Source organism: Rana temporaria, chromosome 6 (assembly GCF_905171775.1).
Source record: "Rana temporaria chromosome 6, aRanTem1.1, whole genome shotgun sequence".
NCBI lineage: Eukaryota > Metazoa > Chordata > Amphibia > Anura > Ranidae > Rana > Rana temporaria.
In genome coordinates, this window is record NC_053494.1 from 221,745,089 (window position 1) to 221,767,823 (window position 22,735).

Genomic DNA, 22,735 nt, shown 5'->3' on the forward strand with positions numbered 1-22,735 from the left:
TATAAGCCCCGTCCTCCTGATATAGATATATAATACTATAACCAGCCCCGTCCTCCTGATATAGATATATAATACTATAATCAGCCCCGTCCTCCTGATATAGATATATAATACTATAACCAGCCCCGCCCTCCTGATATAGATATATAATACTATAACCAGCCCCGTCCTCCTGATATAGATATATAATACTATAATCAGCCCCCTCCTCCTGATATAGATATATAATACTATAAGCCCCGTCCTCCTGATATAGATATATAATACTATAATCACCCCGTCCTCCTGATATAGATATATAATACTATAACCAGCCCCGTCCTCCTGATATAGATATATAATACTATAATCAGCCCCCGCCCTCCTGATATAGATATATAATACTATAATCACCCCGCCCTCCTGATATAGATATATAATACTATAATCAGCCCCGTCCTCCTGATATAGATATATAATACTATAACCAGCCCCGCCCTCCTGATATAGATATATAATACTATAATCACCCCCGTCCTCCTGATATAGATATATAATACTATAATCACCCGTCCTCCTGATATAGATATATAATACTATAATCAGCCCCCTCCTCCTGATATAGATATATAATACTATAATCAGCCCCCTCCTCCTGATATAGATATATAATACTATAACCAGCCCCGCCCTCCTGATATAGATATATAATACTATAATCACCCCCGTCCTCCTGATATAGATATATAATACTATAATCACCCGTCCTCCTGATATAGATATATAATACTATAATCAGCCCCGTCCTCCTGATATAGATATATAATACTATAACCAGCCCCGCCCTCCTGATATAGATATATAATACTATAACCAGCCCCGTCCTCCTGATATAGATATATAATACTATAATCATTCCCGTCCTCCTGATATAGATATATAATACTATAATCAGCCCCATCCTCCTGATATAGATATATAATACTATAATCAGCCCCGCCCTCCTGATATAGATATATAATACTATAATCAGCCCCGCCCTCCTGATATAGATATATAATACTATAACCAGCCCCGCCCTCCTGATATAGATATATAATACTATAACCAGCCCCATCCTCCTGATATAGATATATAATACTATAATCAGCCCCGCCCTCCTGATATAGATATATAATACTATAAGCCCCGTCCTCCTGATATAGATATATAATACTATAATCAGCCCCGCCCCCCTGATATAGATATATAATACTATAATCAGCCCCGTCCTCCTGATATAGATATATAATACTATAATCATTCCCCTCCTCCTGATATAGATATATAATACTATAACCAGCCCAGCTCTCCTGATATAGATATATAATACTATAACCAGCCCCATCCTCCTGATATAGATATATAATACTATAATCACCCGTCCTCCTGATATAGATATATAATACTATAATCAGCCCCGTCCTCCTGATATAGATATATAATACTATAATCAGCCCCCTCCTCCTGATATAGATATATAATACTATAATCACCTGTCCTCCTGATATAGATATATAATACTATAATCAGTCCAGCTCTCCTGATATAGATATATAATACTATAACCAGCCCCGCCCTCCTGATATAGATATATAATACTATAATCAGCCCCCTCCTCCTGATATAGATATATAATACTATAATCACCCCTCCTCCTGATATAGATATATAATACTATAACCAGCCCAGCCCTCCTGATATAGATATATAATACTATAACCAGCCCCGCCCTCCTGATATAGATATATAATACTATAAGCCCCGTCCTCCTGATATAGATATATAATACTATAATCAGCCCGTCCTCCTGATATAGATATATAATACTATAACCAGCCCCGCCCTCCTGATATAGATATATAATACTATAATCAGCCCCCTCCTCCTGATATAGATATATAATACTATAATCACCTGTCCTCCTGATATAGATATATAATACTATAACCAGCCCAGCCCTCCTGATATAGATATATAATACTATAACCAGCCCCGCCCTCCTGATATAGATATATAATACTATAATCAGCCCCCTCCTCCTGATATAGATATATAATACTATAATCACCCGTCCTCCTGATATAGATATATAATACTATAATCAGCCCCCTCCTCCTGATATAGATATATAATACTATAATCAGCCCCGTCCTCCTGATATAGATATATAATACTATAACCAGCCCCGCCCCCCTGATATAGATATATAATACTATAAGCCCCCTCCTCCTGATATAGATATATAATACTATAAGCCCCGTCCTCCTGATATAGATATATAATACTATAATCAGCCCCGCCCTCCTGATATAGATATATAATACTATAACCAGCCCCCTCCTCCTGATATAGATATATAATACTATAACCAGCCCAGCCCTCCTGATATAGATATATAATACTATAACCAGCCCCGCCCCCCTGATATAGATATATAATACTATAAGCCCCGTCCTCCTGATATAGATATATAATACTATAACCAGCCCAGCCCTCCTGATATAGATATATAATACTATAACCAGCCCCGCCCCCCTGATATAGATATATAATACTATAAGCCCCGTCCTCCTGATATAGATATATAATACTATAATCAGCCCCCTCCTCCTGATATAGATATATAATACTATAATCACCCGTCCTCCTGATATAGATATATAATACTATAATCAGCCCCCTCCTCCTGATATAGATATATAATACTATAATCAGCCCCGTCCTCCTGATATAGATATATAATACTATAATCAGCCCAGCCCCCCTGATATAGATATATAATACTATAAGCCCCGCCCTCCTGATATAGATATATAATACTATAACCAGCCCCGCCCTCCTGATATAGATATATAATACTATAACCAGCCCCGCCCTCCTGATATAGATATATAATACTATAATCAGCCCCGCCCTCCTGATATAGATATATAATACTATAACCAGCCCCGTCCTCCTGATATAGATATATAATACTATAATCAGCCCCGTCCTCCTGATATAGATATATAATACTATAACCAGCCCCATCCTCCTGATATAGATATATAATACTATAATCACCTGTCCTCCTGATATAGATATATAATACTATAACCAGCCCCGTCCTCCTGATATAGATATATAATACTATAACCAGCCCCCTCCTCCTGATATAGATATATAATACTATAACCAGCCCCATCCTCCTGATATAGATATATAATACTATAATCATCCCCGCCCTCCTGATATAGATATATAATACTATAATCAGCCCCGTCCTCCTGATATAGATATATAATACTATAATCAGCCCCGCCCTCCTGATATAGATATATAATACTATAAGCCCCGCCCTCCTGATATAGATATATAATACTATAATCAGCCCCGCCCTCCTGATATAGATATATAATACTATAATCACCCCCTCCTCCTGATATAGATATATAATACTATAATCACCCCGTCCTCCTGATATAGATAAATAATACTATAATCAGCCCCGCCCTCCTGATATAGATATATAATGCTATAACCAGCCCCGCCCTCCTGATATAGATATATAATACTATAATCAGCCCCGCCCTCCTGATATAGATATATAATACTATAAGCCCCGCCCTCCTGATATAGATATATAATACTATAATCAGCCCCGCCCTCCTGATATAGATATATAATACTATAATCAGCCCCCTCCTCCTGATATAGATATATAATACTATAATCACCCCGCCCTCCTGATATAGATATATAATACTATAACCAGCCCCGTCCTCCTGATATAGATATATAATACTATAATCAGCCCCGCCCTCCTGATATAGATATATAATACTATAATCACCCCCTCCTCCTGATATAGATATATAATACTATAACCAGCCCCATCCTCCTGATATAGATATATAATACTATAACCAGCCCCGTCCTCCTGATATAGATATATAATACTATAACCAGCCCCGCCCCCCTGATATAGATATATAATACTATAATCAGCCCCGTCCTCCTGATATAGATATATAATACTATAACCAGCCCCATCCTCCTGATATAGATATATAATACTATAATCAGCCCCCTCCTCCTGATATAGATATATAATACTATAACCAGCCCCATCCTCCTGATATAGATATATAATACTATAATCAGCCCCGTCCTCCTGATATAGATATATAATACTATAATCACCCCGCTCTCCTGATATAGATATATAATACTATAATCAGCCCCGCCCTCCTGATATAGATATATAATGCTATAACCAGCCCCGCCCTCCTGATATAGATATATAATACTATAATCAGCCCCGCCCTCCTGATATAGATATATAATGCTATAACCAGCCCCGCCCTCCTGATATAGATATATAATACTATAACCAGCCCCCTCCTCCTGATATAGATATATAATACTATAATCAGCCCCATCCTCCTGATATAGATATATAATGCTATAACCAGCCCCGCCCTCCTGATATAGATATATAATACTATAATCATTCCCCTCCTCCTGATATAGATATATAATACTATAACCAGCCCCGTCCTCCTGATATAGATATATAATACTATAATCAGCCCCCTCCTCCTGATATAGATATATAATACTATAATCACCCCGTCCTCCTGATATAGATATATAATACTATAATTAGCCCCGTCCTCCTGATATAGATATATAATACTATAATCACCCCGTCCTCCTGATATAGATATATAATACTATAATCAGCCCCGTCCTCCTGATATAGATATATAATACTATAATAAGCCCCGCCCTCCTGATATAGATATATAATACTATAATCAGCCCCGTCCTCCTGATATAGATATATAATACTATAATCAGCCCCGTCCTCCTGATATAGATATATAATGCTATAACCAGCCCCATCCTCCTGATATAGATATATAATACTATAATCAGCCCCGTCCTCCTGATATAGATATATAATGCTATAATCAGCCCCGTCCTCCTGATATAGATATATAATGCTATAACCAGCCCCATCCTCCTGATATAGATATATAATACTATAATCAGCCCCGCCCTCCTGATATAGATATATAATACTATAACCAGCCCCATCCTCCTGATATAGATATATAATACTATAACCAGCCCCGTCCTCCTGATATAGATATATAATACTATAATCAGCCCCGCCCTCCTGATATAGATATATAATGCTATAACCAGCCCCATCCTCCTGATATAGATATATAATACTATAATCAGCCCCGCCCTCCTGATATAGATATATAATACTATAACCAGCCCCATCCTCCTGATATAGATATATAATACTATAATCAGCCCCCTCCTCCTGATATAGATATATAATACTATAACCAGCCCAGCTCTCCTGATATAGATATATAATACTATAATCAGCCCCGTCCTCCTGATATAGATATATAATGCTATAATCAGCCCCGTCCTCCTGATATAGATATATAATACTATAATCAGCCCCGCCCTCCTGATATAGATATATAATACTATAAGCCTCGCCCTCCTGATATAGATATATAATACTATAATCAGCCCCGTCCTCCTGATATAGATATATAATACTATAAGCCTCGCCCTCCTGATATAGATATATAATACTATAATCAGTCCAGCTCTCCTGATATAGATATATAATAATATAACCAGCCCGTCCTCCTGATATAGATATATAATACTATAACCAGCCCAGCTCTCCTGATATAGATATATAATACTATAATCACCCCGTCCTCCTGATATAGATATATAATACTATAATCAGCCCCGTCCTCCTGATATAGATATATAATACTATAACCAGCCCAGCTCTCCTGATATAGATATATAATACTATAACCAGCCCCGTCCTCCTGATATAGATATATAATACTATAATCACCCCGTCCTCCTGATATAGATATATAATACTATAATCAGCCCCGTCCTCCTGATATAGATATATAATACTATAAGCCCCCTCCTCCTGATATAGATATATAATACTATAATCAGCCCCGTCCTCCTGATATAGATATATAATACTATAACCAGCCCCGTCCTCCTGATATAGATATATAATACTATAAGCCTCGCCCTCCTGATATAGATATATAATACTATAATCAGCCCCGTCCTCCTGATATAGATATATAATACTATAACCAGCCCAGCTCTCCTGATATAGATATATAATACTATAATCAGTCCAGCTCTCCTGATATAGATATATAATAATATAATCAGCCCCGTCCTCCTGATATAGATATATAATACTATAACCAGCCCAGCTCTCCTGATATAGATATATAATACTATAATCAGTCCAGCTCTCCTGATATAGATATATAATAATATAACCAGCCCCGTCCTCCTGATATAGATATATAATACTATAATCAGCCCCGTCCTCCTGATATAGATATATAATACTATAATCAGCCCCGTCCTCCTGATATAGATATATAATACTATAACCAGCCCAGCTCTCCTGATATAGATATATAATACTATAACCAGCCCAGCTCTCCTGATATAGATATATAATAATATAACCAGCCCCGTCCTCCTGATATAGATATATAATACTATAATCAGCCCCGTCCTCCTGATATAGATATATAATACTATAACGAGCCCGTCCTCCTGATATAGATATATAATACTATAACCAGCCCGTCCTCCTGATATAGATATATAATACTATAATCAGCCCCGTCCTCCTGATATAGATATATAATACTATAATCAGCCCCGCTCTCCTGATATAGATATATAATACTATAACCAGCCCAGCTCTCCTGATATAGATATATAATACTATAATCAGTCCAGCTCTCCTGATATAGATATATAATAATATAACCAGCCCCGTCCTCCTGATATAGATATATAATACTATAACCAGCCCCGCCCTCCTGATATAGATATATAATACTATAACCAGCCCGTCCTCCTGATATAGATATATAATACTATAATCAGCCCAGCTCTCCTGATATAGATATATAATACTATAAGCCTCGCCCTCCTGATATAGATATATAATACTATAATCAGCCCCGTCCTCCTGATATAGATATATAATACTATAACCAGCCCCGTCCTCCTGGTATAGATATATAATACTATAACCAGCCCCGTCCTCCTGATATAGATATATAATACTATAACCAGCCCCGTCCTCCTGGTATAGATATATAATACTATAATCAGCCCCGTCCTCCTGATATAGATATATAATACTATAATCATTCCCCTCCTCCTGGTATAGATATATAATACTATAATCAGCCCCGTCCTCCTGATATAGATATATAATACTATAACCAGCCCCGTCCTCCTGATATAGATATATAATACTATAACCAGCCCCGTCCTCCTGATATAGATATATAATACTATAATCACCCCCCTCCTCCTGATATAGATATATAATACTATAATCATTCCCCTCCTCCTGATATAGATATATAATACTATAATCAGCCCCGTCCTCCTGATATAGATATATAATACTATAATCAGCCCCGTCCTCCTGATATAGATATATAATACTATAATCAGCCCCGTCCTCCTGATATAGATATATAATACTATAATCAGCCCCCTCCTCCTGATATAGATATATAATACTATAATCAGCCCCGTCCTCCTGATATAGATATATAATACTATAATCAGCCCCGTCCTCCTGATATAGATATATAATACTATAACCAGCCCCGCCCTCCTGATATAGATATATAATACTATAAGCCCCGCCCTCCTGATATAGATATATATTAGCTGTGAATAATATATTTGTCCTCCATGGTTTTTATATGTGACTTTCTGGTTTCCTCTCTCAGGGATTCTCCGCCGGCCTCTTTGCGTTATATCGTGATGATAATGGCGATCCTCTGACTCCGAGGTACATCAATGGGCTTCCGCTATTCAATGACAGGTGAGATCCATAGAGGTGAGCGCTCAATGATCCGTCAGTCCAGGAGGGACCGGGGGACCCATCTCTCTGTGTTCTGTCTCTGCAGTCTGGGGGTCTATCAGTGGAGCGATCGCGTTCTTCGCACCGTCACCAGGAACTGGGATGTCAGCGGCTCCAAGATGCTCCAACACAAGGTGTTCCTGCTGGTCACCCCCAGAGTCACTGTGAGTCTCTGTAGTGTCTATGGCTATTAAGGAGGAGCTCTGGCATGTTCGCATGCTACACGTGCAGAGCCCGCCAGGAAGTGTAGCCTAATCACAGCCCTGGCTGTGATTAGCGCAGCACCGTGCACACTTCCTGGCGAGCTCTGCACGTGTAGCATGCGAACACGCCAGAGCTCATCCTTAATGTCTATGTGTTTACATTACACAGCCTAGGGCAGTGTTGGGGGAACCTCGGCACCCCAGATGTTTTGGAACTACATTTCCCATGATGCTCAGGCACTCTGCAGTGTAGGAGAGCATCATGGGAAATGTAGTTCCAAAACATCTGGGGTGTCAAGGTTCTCCATCACTGACGTGTACACCAGGTACAGATGGATTGAGAATCTCTTTTTATTATACTTATAACCCGTATCTCATTGTAATGAGGGTGTAAGATCACCAACCTGCCTTCAGGTTGGCACACAAGTTTCCCTGCTTGGATCCGGACCCTCTGATATCCTCCGACCTACCCGTCCCACCAGACAGCTAGCCAAGACTTGTGTGATCACCTGCCACCAAATCACATACAAGGTACATCATTGTACTTAAAGTGGGATGATCTCTGCGGTGTCAGGCATCACCCCGGTACTGTTTTTTAGGCCATCGGTCGGCTTTCTTATAAAAGCAATCCTAGCAGATAGCTAGCTGCTTGATTTCTATTACAAGCAGTGGGAGGAGATGTGTGCCCCCCCCTTTCCCGCTGCCTTCCGTGGCCTTACCAGGATCTCCCGTTCCACCGGGAGACTTGAGCTACCAGCTGCCACGTCTGCCAGCCAGTCGTACAACCAAACAAAGGATGCGTTAACCACAAGGGGTCCGCGCTATAGTCGAATGACGGCTACAGCGCGGACCTGAAAAGCCAAGTGGACGTCAATTGACGTCCGCCCCTTTGCGCGTTCCCCGCGCGCGCTCCAGAGCGCGCAGCGGGGAACTTCTGTGCTGGCCGTGTCCCTTGGACACAGCCAATCACAGATCGCCTGAACGGCCAATCAGAGTGGTTGTTTGCTAGGCGATCTGTGCGGCCAATGAGAGATGATCTCATATGTAAACATATGAGATCATTTCTCATTGCCGTTTTACACAGAGACAGCGTCCTGTCTCTGGAGAGGAGACCGATCTGTGTCCCTTGTACATAGAGACATAGATCGGTCACCTCCCCCAGTCACCCCCCCCTCCCCCACAGTTAGAACACTAATTAGGACACACATTTAACCCCTTCCTCACCCCCTAGTGTTAACCCCTTCAATGCCAGTCACATTTATACTGTAATTAGTGCATATTTATAGCACTGATCGCAGTATAAATGTGAATGGCGCCAAAAATGTGTCAAAAGTGTCCGATGTGTCCGCCATAACGTCGCAGTCCCAATAAAAATCGCAGATCGCCGCCATTTCTAGTAAAAAAAAAAATAATAATTCTGTCCCCTATTTTGTAGGCGCTATAACTTTTGCGCAAACCAGTCGCTTATTGCGATTTTTTTTTTTTACTAAAAATATGTAGAAGAATATGTATCGGCCTAAACTGAGAAAAAAAATGTGTTTTATTTTTTTTTAAATTGGGATATTTATTATAGCAACAAGTAATAAATATTGTATTTTAACCTAATGTCAAAGAAGGCTGTGTCCGTCTATGAACTCAGAGAAATGGATTTTACGGTGAGTACAAAAATCCTTTTTTTTCATGGCATGGTAGTTACATTTATTATTCTATATATAAGAAGTGCTGATTGGATGGGGCGCTCACTCTTCCGTCTCTTGTGTGCGCACAGGACGAGGTCCGCAGACATTTTAACTGTCCGATCCTGGAAGGGATGGAGCTGGAGAACCAGGGGGGGATGGGCACGGAGCTGAACCATTGGGAGAAGAGGCTGCTGGAGGTACCGTATGATTGTTCCCGATTTTACATTTATCATCTGATTGGCTGCCTCCTCTCTAACCACGCCCCTTTCCTGCCCACAGAATGAAGCCATGACCGGTTCCCACACCCAGAACCGGGTGTTTTCCAGGATAACTCTGGCGCTGATGGAGGATACCGGGTGAGGCCATTTATACTGTCAGCATTGCTCAGATGGAGGGTGAAGAAAGTGCGTTCTTCTTATAGGAATATAAATCCTCCTTCCGTCCATTCAGAGACGTTCTTGTATTGATCACACTGCTTGTGAATGGAGGAGAGAATCCTGTGACTGATCAGACTCTCCTTCATTCACAAGCAGTGTAATCAATGCAAGAACTTTTCTGAATGGAGGAAGGAGGGGGAGTGTCTGTCTTATCTGGTTTAGTTTGGCTGCTGTAAGAATATATTTTCAGTGTTTCTCTGATCCTCGGAAGGATTTTGCGATTCATACTTTCTGTCATTATTACTGATCACAACACTGACCTCACCTCCAGGGCGGCCATCACAAATTTTGGGGCCCCTTACACAGCTTTAGGCAGGGCCCCCCTGGAGCAGAGAATGGGGGAGGGGGGCTCCTATCCTTCCCCTGTATATTCGGGGCTCCTCCTATCCCTCCCTGTATATTGGGGGCTCCTCCTATCCTTGCCCTGTATATTGGGGCTCCTCCTATCCCTCCCCTGTATACTAGGGGCTCCTCTTATCCCTCCCCTGTATACTGGGGGCTCCTTCTATCCCTCCCCTGTATATTGGGGGCTCCTCCTATCCCTCCCCTGTATACTAGGGGCTCCTCTTATCCCTCCCCTGTATACTGGGGGCTCCTCCTATCCCTCCCCTGTATATTCGGGGCTCCTCCTATCCCTCCCCTGTATATTGGGGGCTCCTCCTATCCCTTCCCCTGTATATTGGGGGCTCCTCCTATCCCTCCCCTGTATATTGGGGGCTCCTCCTATCCCTCCCCTGTATATTGGGGGCTCCTCCTATCCCTCCCCTGTATATTGGGGGCTCCTCCTATCCCTCCCCTGTATATTGGGGTCTCCTCCTATCCCTCCCCTGTATATTGGGGCTCCTCCTACCCTTCCCTGTATATTGGGGGCTCCTCCTATCCTTCCCCTGTATATTGGGGGCTCCTCCTACCCTTCCCCTATATATTGGGGGCTCCTCCTATCCCTCCCCTGTATATTGCGGGCTCTTCCTATCCATCCCCTGTATATTGGGGGCTCCTCCTATCCCTCCCCTGTATACTGGGGGCTCCTCCTATCCCTCCCCTGTATATCGGGGGCTCCTCCTATCCCTCCCCTGTATATTGGGGGCTCTTCCTATCCCTCCCCTGTATATTGGGGGCTCCTCCTATCCCTTCCCCTGTATATTGGGGGCTCCTCCTATCCTTCCCCTGTATATTGGGGGCTCCTCCTATCCCTTCCCCTGTATATTGGGGGCTCCTCCTATCCTTCCCCTGTATATTGGGGGCTCCTCCTATCCCTCCCCTGTATATTGGGGGCTCCTCCTATCCCTTCCCCTGTATATTGGGGGCTCCTCCTATCCTTCCCCTGTATATTGGGGGCTCCTCCTATCCCTCCCCTGTATACTGGGGGCTCCTCCTATCCCTTCCCCTGTATATTCGGGGCTCCTCCTATCCCTTCCCCTGTATATTCGGGGCTCCTCCTACCCTTCCCCTGTATATTGGGGGCTCATCCTATCCTTCCCCTGTATATTGGGGGCTCCTCCTATCCCTTCCCCTGTATATTGGGGCTCCTCCTATCCCTCCCCTGTATACTGGGGGCTCCTCCTATCCCTCCCCTGTATATTGGCGGCTCCTCCTATCCCTCCCCTGTATATTGGGGGCTCCTCCTATCCCTCCCCTGTATATTGGGGGCTCCTCCTATCCTTCCCCTGTATATTGGGGGCTCCTCCTATCCTTCCCCTGTATATTGGGGGCTCCTCCTATCCTTCCCCTGTATATTGGGGGCTCATCCTATCCCTCCCCTGTATATTGGGGGCTCATCCTATCCTTCCCCTGTATATTGGGGGCTCCTCCTATCCCTCCCCTGTATATTGGGGGCTCCTCCTATCCCTCCCCTGTATACTGGGGGCTCCTCCTATCCCTCCCCTGTGTAACAAGTGTAATCTCTTCTCTCCCGACGCAAGATAATCGTGGGGGGCGTGGGGTTTCCCTGGGGACCATCGGGCCCCTTACAGGTGTAATGCAAAAAGAAAAAACGGGAGGGGGGGCCAGTACCCCCCTGATGGCGGCCCTGCTCACCTCTGTCCGGCCTCACTTCATCAGCCGCTGTGATGAGGAGTGACGCTTTGGCATTTCTCTGTGCCGAGGATCCCTACAGATGATGGCGGTGTGTTATATGACATATAAACATATTTGCCAGCACACCAAGGATCATTTAAAAAACTTCCAAAAAATTTTTAATGCATATTAGCGATCCAAAAAGCTTTTTGGATCGCTAATATGCATTAAAACATTTTTGGACGTTTTTTAAATGATCCTTGGTGTGCTGGCGAATATGTTTATATGATTTGCTTTCCGGTTCCCAGCTGGTAATCGTTTCAGCACCCTTTTACTTATTGGCCATTTTCCTGGAAGGTGTGCAATTGGAATATTTTTGAGAGTGTTATATGACATGACTGGTTTCTGTTCCAGCTGGTACCGTGCCAACTACAGCATGGCGCAGAGACTGGACTGGGGCCGGGGGAAGGGCTGCGACTTCGTCATGAAGAGCTGCAAGTTCTGGATTGATCAGCAGAGCCGGCGGTAGGGATGTGATGTCATAGACATGTGCGGTCTGTTGTGTGTATCAGGTGATCATTTATTGGACTCTCTCTGCAGGAATCGCAGTGTCAGCCCCTTCTGCCACACGCTCCGGAGTAACCCTTTAAAACTGGCCTGCAGGCAAGACCAGAGAGCTGTGGCCATCTGTAACCTGCAGAGGTTCCCCCAGAGACTCCCTCAGGAGTATCAGGTACATGTCTTATGTCTGTGGAGGAGGAACCTACATCGTCCTCCCACCCTGCACCAGGGATAGGAGGAGCCCCCAATATACAGGGGAGGGATAGGAGGAGCCCCCAGTATACAGGGGAGGGATAGGAGGAGCCCCCAGTATACAGGGGAGGGATAGGAGGAGCCCCCAATATACAGGGGAGGGATAGGAAGAGCTCCCAATATACAGGGGAGGGATAGGAGGAGCCCCCAGTATACAGGGGAGGGATAGGAGGAGCCCCCAATATACAGGGGAGGGATATGAGGAGCCCCCAATATACAGGGGAGGATAGGAGGAGCCCCCAGTATACAGGGGAGGGATAGGAGGAGTCCCCAGTATACAGGGGAGGGATAGGAGGAGCCCCCAGTATACAGGGGAGGGATAGGAGGAGCCCCCAGTATACAGGGGAGGGATAGGAGGAGCCCCCAGTATACAGGGGAGGGTAGGAGGAGCCCCCAATATACAGGGGAGGGATAGGAGAAGCCCCCAATATACATGGAAGGGATAGGAGGAGACCCCAATATACAGGGGAGGGATAGGAGGAGCCCCCAATATACAGGGGAGGGATAGGAGGAGCCCCCAATATACAGGGGAGGGATAGGAGGAGCCCCCAATATACAGGGCAGGGATACGAGGAGAGCCCAATATACAGGGGAGCGATAGGAGGAGACCCCAATATACAGGGGAAGGATAGGAGGAGCCCCCAGTATACAGGGGAGGGATAGGAGGAGACCCCAATATACAGGAAAGGGTAGGAGGAGCCCCCAATATACAGGGGAGGGATAGGAGGAGACCCCAATATACAGGGGGGGATAGGAGGAGCCCCCAATATACAGGGGAGGGATAGGAGGAGCCCCTAGTATACAGGGGAGGGATAGGAGGAGCCCCCAGTATACAGGGGAGGGATAGGAGGAGCCCCCAATATACAGGGGAGGGACAGGAGGAGACCCGAATATACAGGGGAGGGATAGGAGGAGCCCCCAATATACAGGGGAGGGATAGGAGGAGCCCCCAATATACAGGGGAGGCATAGGAGGAGCCCCCAATATACAGGGGAGGCATAGGAGGAGCCTCCAATATACAGGGGAAGGGATAGGAGGAGCCCCCAATATACAGGGGAAGGATAGGAGGAGACCCCAATATACAGGGGAGGGATAGGAAGAGCCCCCAATATACAGGGGAGGGATAGGAGGAGCCCCCAATATACAGGGGAGGGATAGGAGGAGCCCCCAATATACAGGGGAGGGATAGGGGGAGCCCCCAATATACAGGGGAGGGATAGGATGAGCCCCCAATATACAGGGGAGGGATAGGAGGAGCCCCCAGTATACAGGGGAGGGTAGGAGGAGCCCCCAATATACAGGGGAAGGATAGGAGGAGACCCCAATATACAGGGGAGGGTAGTAGGAGCCCCCAGTATACAGGGGAGGGATAGGAGGAGCCCCCAGTATACAGGGGAGGAATAGGAGGAGCCAATGGGAATATAGGGGAGGGATAGGAGGAGACCCCAGTATACAGGGGAGGGATAGGAGGAGCCCCAATATACAGGGGAGGGATAGGAGGAGCCCCAATATACAGGGGAGAGATAGGAAGAGCCCCCAATATACAGGGGAGGGATAGGAGGAGCCCCAATATACAGGGGAGGGATAGGAGGAGACCCCAATATACAGAGGAGGGATAGGAGGAGACCCCAATATACAGGGGAGGGATAGGAGGAGCCCCCAATATACAGGGGAGGGATAGGAGGAGCCCCCAATATACAGGGGAGGGATAGGAGGAGCCCCCAATATACAGGGGAGGAATAGGAGGAGCCCCCAATATACAGGGGAGGGATAGGAGGAGCCCCCAATATACAGGGAAGGGATAGGAGGAGACCCCAATATACAGGGGAGGGTAGGAGGAGCCCCTGATATTTAGGGGAAGGGATAGGAGGAGCCCCCAATATACAAGGGAGGGATAGGAGGAGCCCCAATATACAGGGGAGGGATAGGAGACCCCAATATACAGGGGAGGGATAGAAGGAGCCCCAATATACAGGGGAGGGATAGGAGGAGCCCCCAATATACAGGGGAGGGATAGGAGGAGCCCCCAATATACAGGGGAGGGAAAGAAGGAGCCCCCAATATACAGGGGAGGGATAGGAAGAGCCCCCAATATACAGGGGAAGGATAGGATGAGCCCCCAATATACAGGGGAGGGATAGGAGGAGCCCCCAATATACAGGGGAGGGATAGGAGGAGCCCCAATATACAGGGGAGGGATAGGAGGAGCCCCCAATATACAGGGGAGGGATAGGAGGAGCCCCCAATATACAGGGGAGGGATAGGAGGAGCCCCCAATATACAGGGGAGGGATAGGGGGAGCCCCAATATACAGGGGAGGGATAGGAGGAGCCCCCAATATACAGGGGAGGGATAGGAGGAGCCCCAATATACAGGGGAGGGATAGGAGGAGCCCCAATATACAGGGGAGGGATAGGAAGAGCCCCCAATATACAGGGGAAGGATAGGAGGAGCCCCCAATATACAGGGGAGGGATAGAAGGAGCCCTAATATACAGGGGAGGGATAGGAGGAGCCCCCAATATACAGGGGAGGGATAGGAAGAGCCCCCAATATACAGGGGAAGGATAGGAGGAGCCCCCAATATACAGGGGAGGGATAGAAGGAGCCCTAATATACAGGGGAGGGATAGGAGGAGCCCCCAATATACAGGGGAGGGATAGGAGGAGCCCCCAATATACAGGGGAGGGATAGGAGACCCCAATATACAGGGGAGGGATAGGAGGAGACCCCAATATACAGGGGAGGGATAGAAGGAGCCCCAATATACAGGGGAGGGATAGGAAGAGCCCCCAATATACAGGGGAAGGATAGGATGAGCCCCCAATATACAGGGGAGGGATAGGAGGAGCCCCCAATATACAGGGGAGGGATAGGAGGAGCCCCAATATACAGGGGAGGGATAGGAGGAGCCCCCAATATACAGGGGAGGGATAGGAGGAGCCCCCAATATACAGGGGAGGGATAGGAGGAGCCCCCAATATACAGGGGAGGGATAGGGGGAGCCCCAATATACAGGGGAGGGATAGGAGGAGCCCCCAATATACAGGGGAGGGATAGGAGGAGCCCCAATATACAGGGGAGGGATAGGAGGAGCCCCAATATACAGGGGAGGGATAGGAAGAGCCCCCAATATACAGGGGAAGGATAGGAGGAGCCCCCAATATACAGGGGAGGGATAGAAGGAGCCCTAATATACAGGGGAGGGATAGGAGGAGCCCCCAATATACAGGGGAGGGATAGGAGGAGCCAACAATAGGATCTGTATTTCCCAGATGTCGGTGACCCCCTAGGGGTAGGGAGGAGAAGGACATTCCAGATAATGCAGATAAATCCCTTTACCTGTCATGTAGAATTGAGCGGCTCCATCTGATATTCTGTCTTCTGTATCTGACGTGACTCTCGTGTCTCCTCTCTGCGGTGATCAGTACTTTGATGCCATCCCCGGAGTGCCTCCTCAGGATCTCGCCCATTACGGAGGTGCGGTGGAGATCGCTGACTTTTGCCCGTTTACACAGGAGTTCAGTTGGCATCTGAGCGGAGAGTTCCAGCGGAGCTCCGACTGCACATTGGCGCAGAATCAGCCAGGTGGGTGTGAGGGGGTCACTGCGGGGCGAGGTGGGTGAGCGGGCGTCTCTGCGGGGCGAAGTGTGTGTAAGGGGGGGTCACTCTAAGGTGTAAGGGGTGGCACTGTTGGGCGAGGTGGATGTAAGGGGGTTAACTATAGGGCAGGGGGTGTAAGGGGTCACTGTGGGGGCAAGGTGGGTGTAAGGGGGGTCACTGTGGGGCGAGCTGGGTGTAAGGGGGGGTCACTGTAGGGTGTAAGGGGGGGCACTTTGGGGTAAGGTGGGTGTAACAGCGGTCACTGTGGGGCGAGGTGGGTGATTTGGGGGTCACTGTGGGGCGAGGTGGGTGAGAAGGGGGTCACTGTGGGGCGAGGTGGGTGTAAGAGGGTCACTTTGGGGGCAGGGTGGGTATAAGGGGGTCCCTGTGGGGCGAGGTGGGTGTAAGGGGGTCACTGTTTGCTAATGGGGCGAGTTGGGTGTCCGGGGGTCAATGTGTGGCGAGGTAGGTGGGCGGGGGTCACTGTGGGGCGTGGAGAGTGGGCAGAGGGTCACTGTCGGGCGAGGAGAGTGGGCAGGGGGTCACTGTGGGGCGAAGTGGGTGTAAGGAGGGTCACTGTGGGGCGAGGAGGGTGGCGGGGGTCACTGTGGGGCGAGGTGGGTGGCGGCGGTCACTGTGGGGCGAGGTGGGTGGCGGGGGTCAATGTGGGGCGAGGTAGGTGGGTGGTGGTCACTGTGGGGCGAGGTGGGTGATTTGGGGGTCACTGTGGGGCAAGGTAGGTGAGAAGGGGGTCACTGTGGGGCAAGGTGGGTGGGTGTAAGGGGGTCACTGTGGGGCGATGTGGGTGTGAGGTGGCTGTAAGGGGGGTCACTGTGGGGCGAGGTGGGTGTAAGGGGGTCACTTTGGGGCGAGGTGGGTGTAAGGGGGTCACTTTGGGGCGAGGTGGGTGTAGGGGGGTCACTGTTTGGCGAAGGGGCGAGTTGGGTGGGCGGGGGTCATTGTGTGCCGAGGTAGGTGGCGGGGGTCACTGTGGGGTGAAGTGGGTGTAAGGAGGGTCACTGTGTGGTGAGGTAGGTGGGTGGGGGTCACTGTGGGGCGAGGTGGGTGATTTGGGGGTCACTGTGGGGCGAGGTGGGTGATTTGGATGTCACTGTGGGGCGAGGAGGGTGGCGGGGGTCACTGTGGGGCGAGGTGGGTGGCGGGGGTCACTGTGGGGTGAGGTGGGTGGCGGGGGTCACTGTGGGGCGAGGTGGGTGGCGGGGGTCACTGTGGGGTGAGGTGGGTGGCGGGGGTCACTGTGGGGCGAGGGGGGTGATTTGGGGGTCACTGTGGGGCGAGGTAGGTGGCGGGGGTCACTGTGGGGCGAGGGGGGTGTGTGAGGTCAACATTCAGTGTGTCTTTCCTCTCCAGCCACCTCCCGGAATTACGGGGCGGAGCGGTACGGACCGGACTCGGCCTGCCTGGAGCAGCGCTCGGCGTTTGTCATGGAGCAATGTATGAAGCGGATGAGTTACCCGGATTGGGGCAGCGGCTGTTATCAGGTGATGTAGAGAAACCTTCTTGTAGTATTTCATGTATAATGTGGGGGGAAGGGCTTCGGTGGCCCATCTTGGTCATCAGTTGGAGGTCCTCCCCGTATCGGCGGTCCGATCCTCCAGAGAGCTCCGCCCTGTGTGATGTGATACTGACTCCGCCTCCTGTCTGTCCCCCCAGGTGAGCTGCTCCCCGGAAGGCCTCCAGGTGTGGGTGGAAGACTCTCCGTACCCGTGTGCCCGCGCCGGCCAGATACTCACCATCAGAGCCAACAGCAACGGCTGGTATTATGAGGGGGATCTGGTATGCCCCCCCTGCCTGGACTTCTGTGACGTGTGCCCACCCGAGAGAGAGCCACCGCCAGACAACAGGACCAGACTGGCCCCTCTAGGTACCCCCCCCCCCCCCCCAGGGTCGTTTATACACAGCAAGAGGGAGACACAATGGGGGGCTTTTACTAAAGGCAAATAGACCCTGAAAAGATTGGCCCCCACAAAACCGGTTTCTGGTGCAAAAGTGTAATATCAACAAGTGATCGACAAGTGGGGGGGATTTACTAAAACTGAAGCGCGGAGAATCTGGTGCCGCCGCTGTACATGGCAGCCAATCAGCTTCTAAGTTCAATTAAAGTGTTACTAAACCCAGTAATAGGAAAATAGTTCATCCCTGTTCTGCCTAGTGACAGGACATGGATCGTCTGTTTCCTGTCATCGGGAGCAGCGATCAGTGACGTGTCACATGTAGCCACGCCCCCTAAGAGTTAGAATCACTCCCTAGGACACACTTAACCCCTTCAGCGCCACCTAGTGGTTAACCCCTTCCCTGCCAGTGTTATTTTCACAGTAATCAGTGAATGGTCCCAAAAATGTGTCCAATGTGTCCGCCATAATGTCGCAGTCCCGATAAAAATCGCTGATTGCCGCCATTAGTAGTAAAAATATAATAAAAATGCCATAAAACTATCTCCTATTTTGAAAACGCTATAACTTTTGCGCAAACCAATCAATAAACACTTTTTTTTACCAAAAATATGTAGAAGAATACGTATCGGCCTAAACTGAGGGAAAAAAAATGTTTTATATATTTTTTGGGGGGATATTTATTATAGCAAAAAGTCGCTCTATTTTCTTTCTCGTACATCACGGGACACAGAGCGGCATATTCATTACTATATGGGTTATATGGAGTACCTTCAGGTGATGGACACTGGCAATCTCAAACAGGAAGTGCCCCTCCCTATATAACCCCCTCCCATAGGAGGAGTACCTCAGTTTTTTCGCCAGTGTCTTAGGTGTTGGTCATGGTTTAGCTTACCTCCACATCCTTGGGATTAAGGCAGGCTAACCGGATCTGTCAAAAGGCCTCAGTGCTAAAGTGGTCAGCAACCGGACCCCAAACCATTGGGGTGTAGCCCATAATGCTTTCTGTTCAGAGAGCTGGACCCTGGGCCCAGAACTTAGAAACCTTTGGGGGCCTAATGTTTCTGTTGCCAGGGTGCTATATGGGCCCAGGACAGTGGCTCCTTCATAGGAACCCAGGGCCTGAAGGTCTAGACGCCACCCACGGAGATGGGGGAAGATTGGACCTCTTGCTGTGCAAAAGTCCTGCGGCATGGAGCAGGTAAGTATTGGGGGAGCTTGCGGAACTTGGTTCTTAGCAGGTTCCCTACAGGGGGTGCACAGGGGGACAGGCCTGGGTATGCTCTGCATTGGCAAGGAATCACTATGTCTATGACAGAGACAGGATGATTCAATCTTTTTTCCCCAGTAATATGTGACCTCCCTGGTAAGTGTTGCTTAGCTGGGCTGCTGGCGCTAGGTGTGGGATCTCTGTAAGAGGGGAGTCTTTTTCCCATGCTAAAAGGAGGTCTGTGACCTACCTAAAGGGCTTACCTGCCTGGGTGCCTGCGCTGCTCCGTCCTCCTCCATGTGTGATGGCCCCCGCCGACGGGCGCGCGCGTGCGTGCCCGAGATATAAACGATTTTCGCGCCGTTTCCGTGGTGGGGGCGCGTCCTTGTGGGCGGCGAATCACAAGTAAAGGAAGGGGAGGTCCTTCCATTAGCTGCCAAGAGCTCAGTGTCATCCTGAGCTAGAGGAGAGGAGGACACAGAGCGGAGCACGCCGAGGACACCCGGTGGCGAAAGGAAGAATTGCAGTTTTTTCTAAGGACTGTCAAACCTACAGATAGGTTTTCTTTTCCTTTTTTCAGCAGATTGGCAATACTTAGTGGGAGACAGAGTGGTTTCTTTTCCTCTTCAAAAAAAAAAAAAAAAAAAGAAAGAAAAAGAAGAAGGGAAAGAACTGCTGATCTCCCTTCTCAGTTTGGGCGTTAGTCTCTATCGCTCCCAAACCGACAGATCCCCTTAGCTACGTCTGTGGCTGGGTGATAGCAGGTGTACCTCGGTATTGTACCATGGCTTCTGGGTCAGAGGGTACAAAGGGTGGGGATTCCCCCGCAAAATTCGAGGGCTCAGACACGGCTATGCCGCTGCTATCCCCACAGGACATATCAGGGCACGCCTTGATGGGACCTGGGGGATCTGGTGCTGGGGCTGATCCAGGTCAGTCCAACCCCGGCTTTGTCACTGAGAGAGTTCTTGCTGTTTCTTTAGGTGAACTAGAGAAAAGAATGGCAAAAAGAATAGCTAAGGCTATATCGGGTAGAAAGCGGACTAGGTCTCCGTCACCCGAGCAAGAACCCTCAGACACAGAAATCCTTTCCCTAGGGGAATTGGATAGACTTGACGCTTTGGACCAGGGTGGTTCAGAGATCGAGGATCTGGATACTGAGGGGTCTGGTTCAGCCTCCCAAGGGGAAAGTTTGTGGGTTCAGGCCTTAACGGACATGGTCCATGAGGCATTTAAGTTACCCATACCAGAACCTCAAGTATCGGCGGTTTCAGCTTTAGGCTCTTTAAAGACGCCTCAAAGCAACGCAGTTTTCCCGATCCATCCTCTACTCGAGGAGGTCATGTTTCAGGATTGGATTAAGCCAGATAGAGTCTTTTTACCACCTAAAAAATTCTCTGTTTTATATCCTATGGAGGAGAAATTCTCCAAAAGATGGGCGCCCCCGGCGGTGGACGCAGCCATCTCCTGTGTGAACAGATCTTTAACTTGCCCTGTAGAAAACTTACAGGTGTTTAAGGATCCGGTTGATAAACGCTTGGAAAGATTACTGAAAGCCTCCTTTACTTCAGCAGGGGCGATAGTTCAGCCCGCGGTGGCTGCTATTGGAATTACCCAAGCATTATCAGATAAGACTAAGCAAATGCTTAAACTTATCCCTGCCCAGCAGGCAGAGGAATTTTCGGATATACCGAGGGCTATACGCTTTACGGTGGATGCTATCAAGGACTCCATCCAGCAGGCATCACGTTTATCCTTATTTCTAATCCATATGAGAAGGCTCTTATGGTTGAAGAGTTGGGAGGCTGAGCCCCCATGCAAAAAGCTCCTGGTAGGGTTTCCCTTCCATGGAGGACGACTCTTCGGAGAAGATCTGGATAGATATATTCAGACTATATCAAGCGGCAAAAGCACTCTCTTGCCAGTCAAGAAGAAAGCCCGAGGGCCCGCGTTTAAGCGCCAGCCCTCCCCGGGACAGGGGCCCTCTAATACCAAACAGTATCGACGGCCTCCTGCAAGATCAGGCTTTAACAATGAGCCGCAGGGCCAAGCCACGGGGGGCAAGAAGCAGTGGTACCGCAAGCCTGCGAAGCCAGCCCCCAAGTCGGCCTTATGAAGGGGCGCCCCCACCCACGATGGTGGGGGGAAGGCTACGTCTCTTTGCAGAAGTTTGGGAGGCCAGCATTCCCGACTGCTGGGTACGGTCTTCCGTGGCCACAGGCTACAAACTAGAATTTTCAGAATTCCCTCCTCCTCATTACCAGGAGTCAAGAGTACCAGGCGACCCGGTGAAGGGAGCCGCGTTGATGGCGGCATTGAATCATCTGCTGTGCCAGAAGGTGATAGTAGAAGTACCAGTCCAGGAACAGGGCTTGGGGTTCTACTCCAACCTGTTTATCATCCCAAAGCCCAACGGCGATGTCAGGCCAATTTTGGACTTAAAGGGAGTAAATGCGTACCTAAAGGTCCGCTCATTCCGGATGGAAACTATTCGGTCAGCTGTCGCCGTGCTCCAGAAGGACGACTTCATGGCGTCCATAGACATAAAGGATGCTTACCTTCATGTGCCAATTTTTCAGCCACATCAGGTATTTCTACGCTTCTCGGTGGCTCAGCGCCATTTCCAATTTGTGGCGCTCCCCTTCGGGTTGGCTACGGCCCCCCGGGTATTCACGAAGGTCCTAGCCCCAATCCTAGCCAATCTAAGGACCCAAGGGGTCACGGTCCTGGCTTACCTGGACGACCTCTTGGTCGTAGACCACTCGTTTCCTGGCCTGGAACGAGCAGTCGCCCTCACGGTTCAGTACCTCGAGAGGTTCGGCTGGGTCCTAAATCGAGACAAATCAGCATTTCGGCCCACAAGGCAGCTGGA

At 48.0% G+C, this 22,735-nt stretch overlaps 1 protein-coding gene across 1 annotated transcript in view; it reads left to right on the forward strand.

The window, feature by feature from the left end:
* The window catches only part of LMLN (leishmanolysin like peptidase), an 81,087-nt gene that overhangs the window by 52,440 nt on the left and 5,912 nt on the right, over positions 1 to 22,735 (forward strand). The window contains exons 8-16 of the mRNA XM_040358319.1: positions 7,857 to 7,951; positions 8,037 to 8,154; positions 9,962 to 10,069; positions 10,152 to 10,228; positions 12,740 to 12,850; positions 12,926 to 13,058; positions 16,566 to 16,725; positions 18,112 to 18,242; positions 18,415 to 18,625. Of these exons, the coding sequence (XP_040214253.1) occupies positions 7,857 to 7,951; positions 8,037 to 8,154; positions 9,962 to 10,069; positions 10,152 to 10,228; positions 12,740 to 12,850; positions 12,926 to 13,058; positions 16,566 to 16,725; positions 18,112 to 18,242; positions 18,415 to 18,625 (1,144 nt within the window). The remainder of the gene's footprint in view (positions 1 to 7,856; positions 7,952 to 8,036; positions 8,155 to 9,961; positions 10,070 to 10,151; positions 10,229 to 12,739; positions 12,851 to 12,925; positions 13,059 to 16,565; positions 16,726 to 18,111; positions 18,243 to 18,414; positions 18,626 to 22,735) is intronic.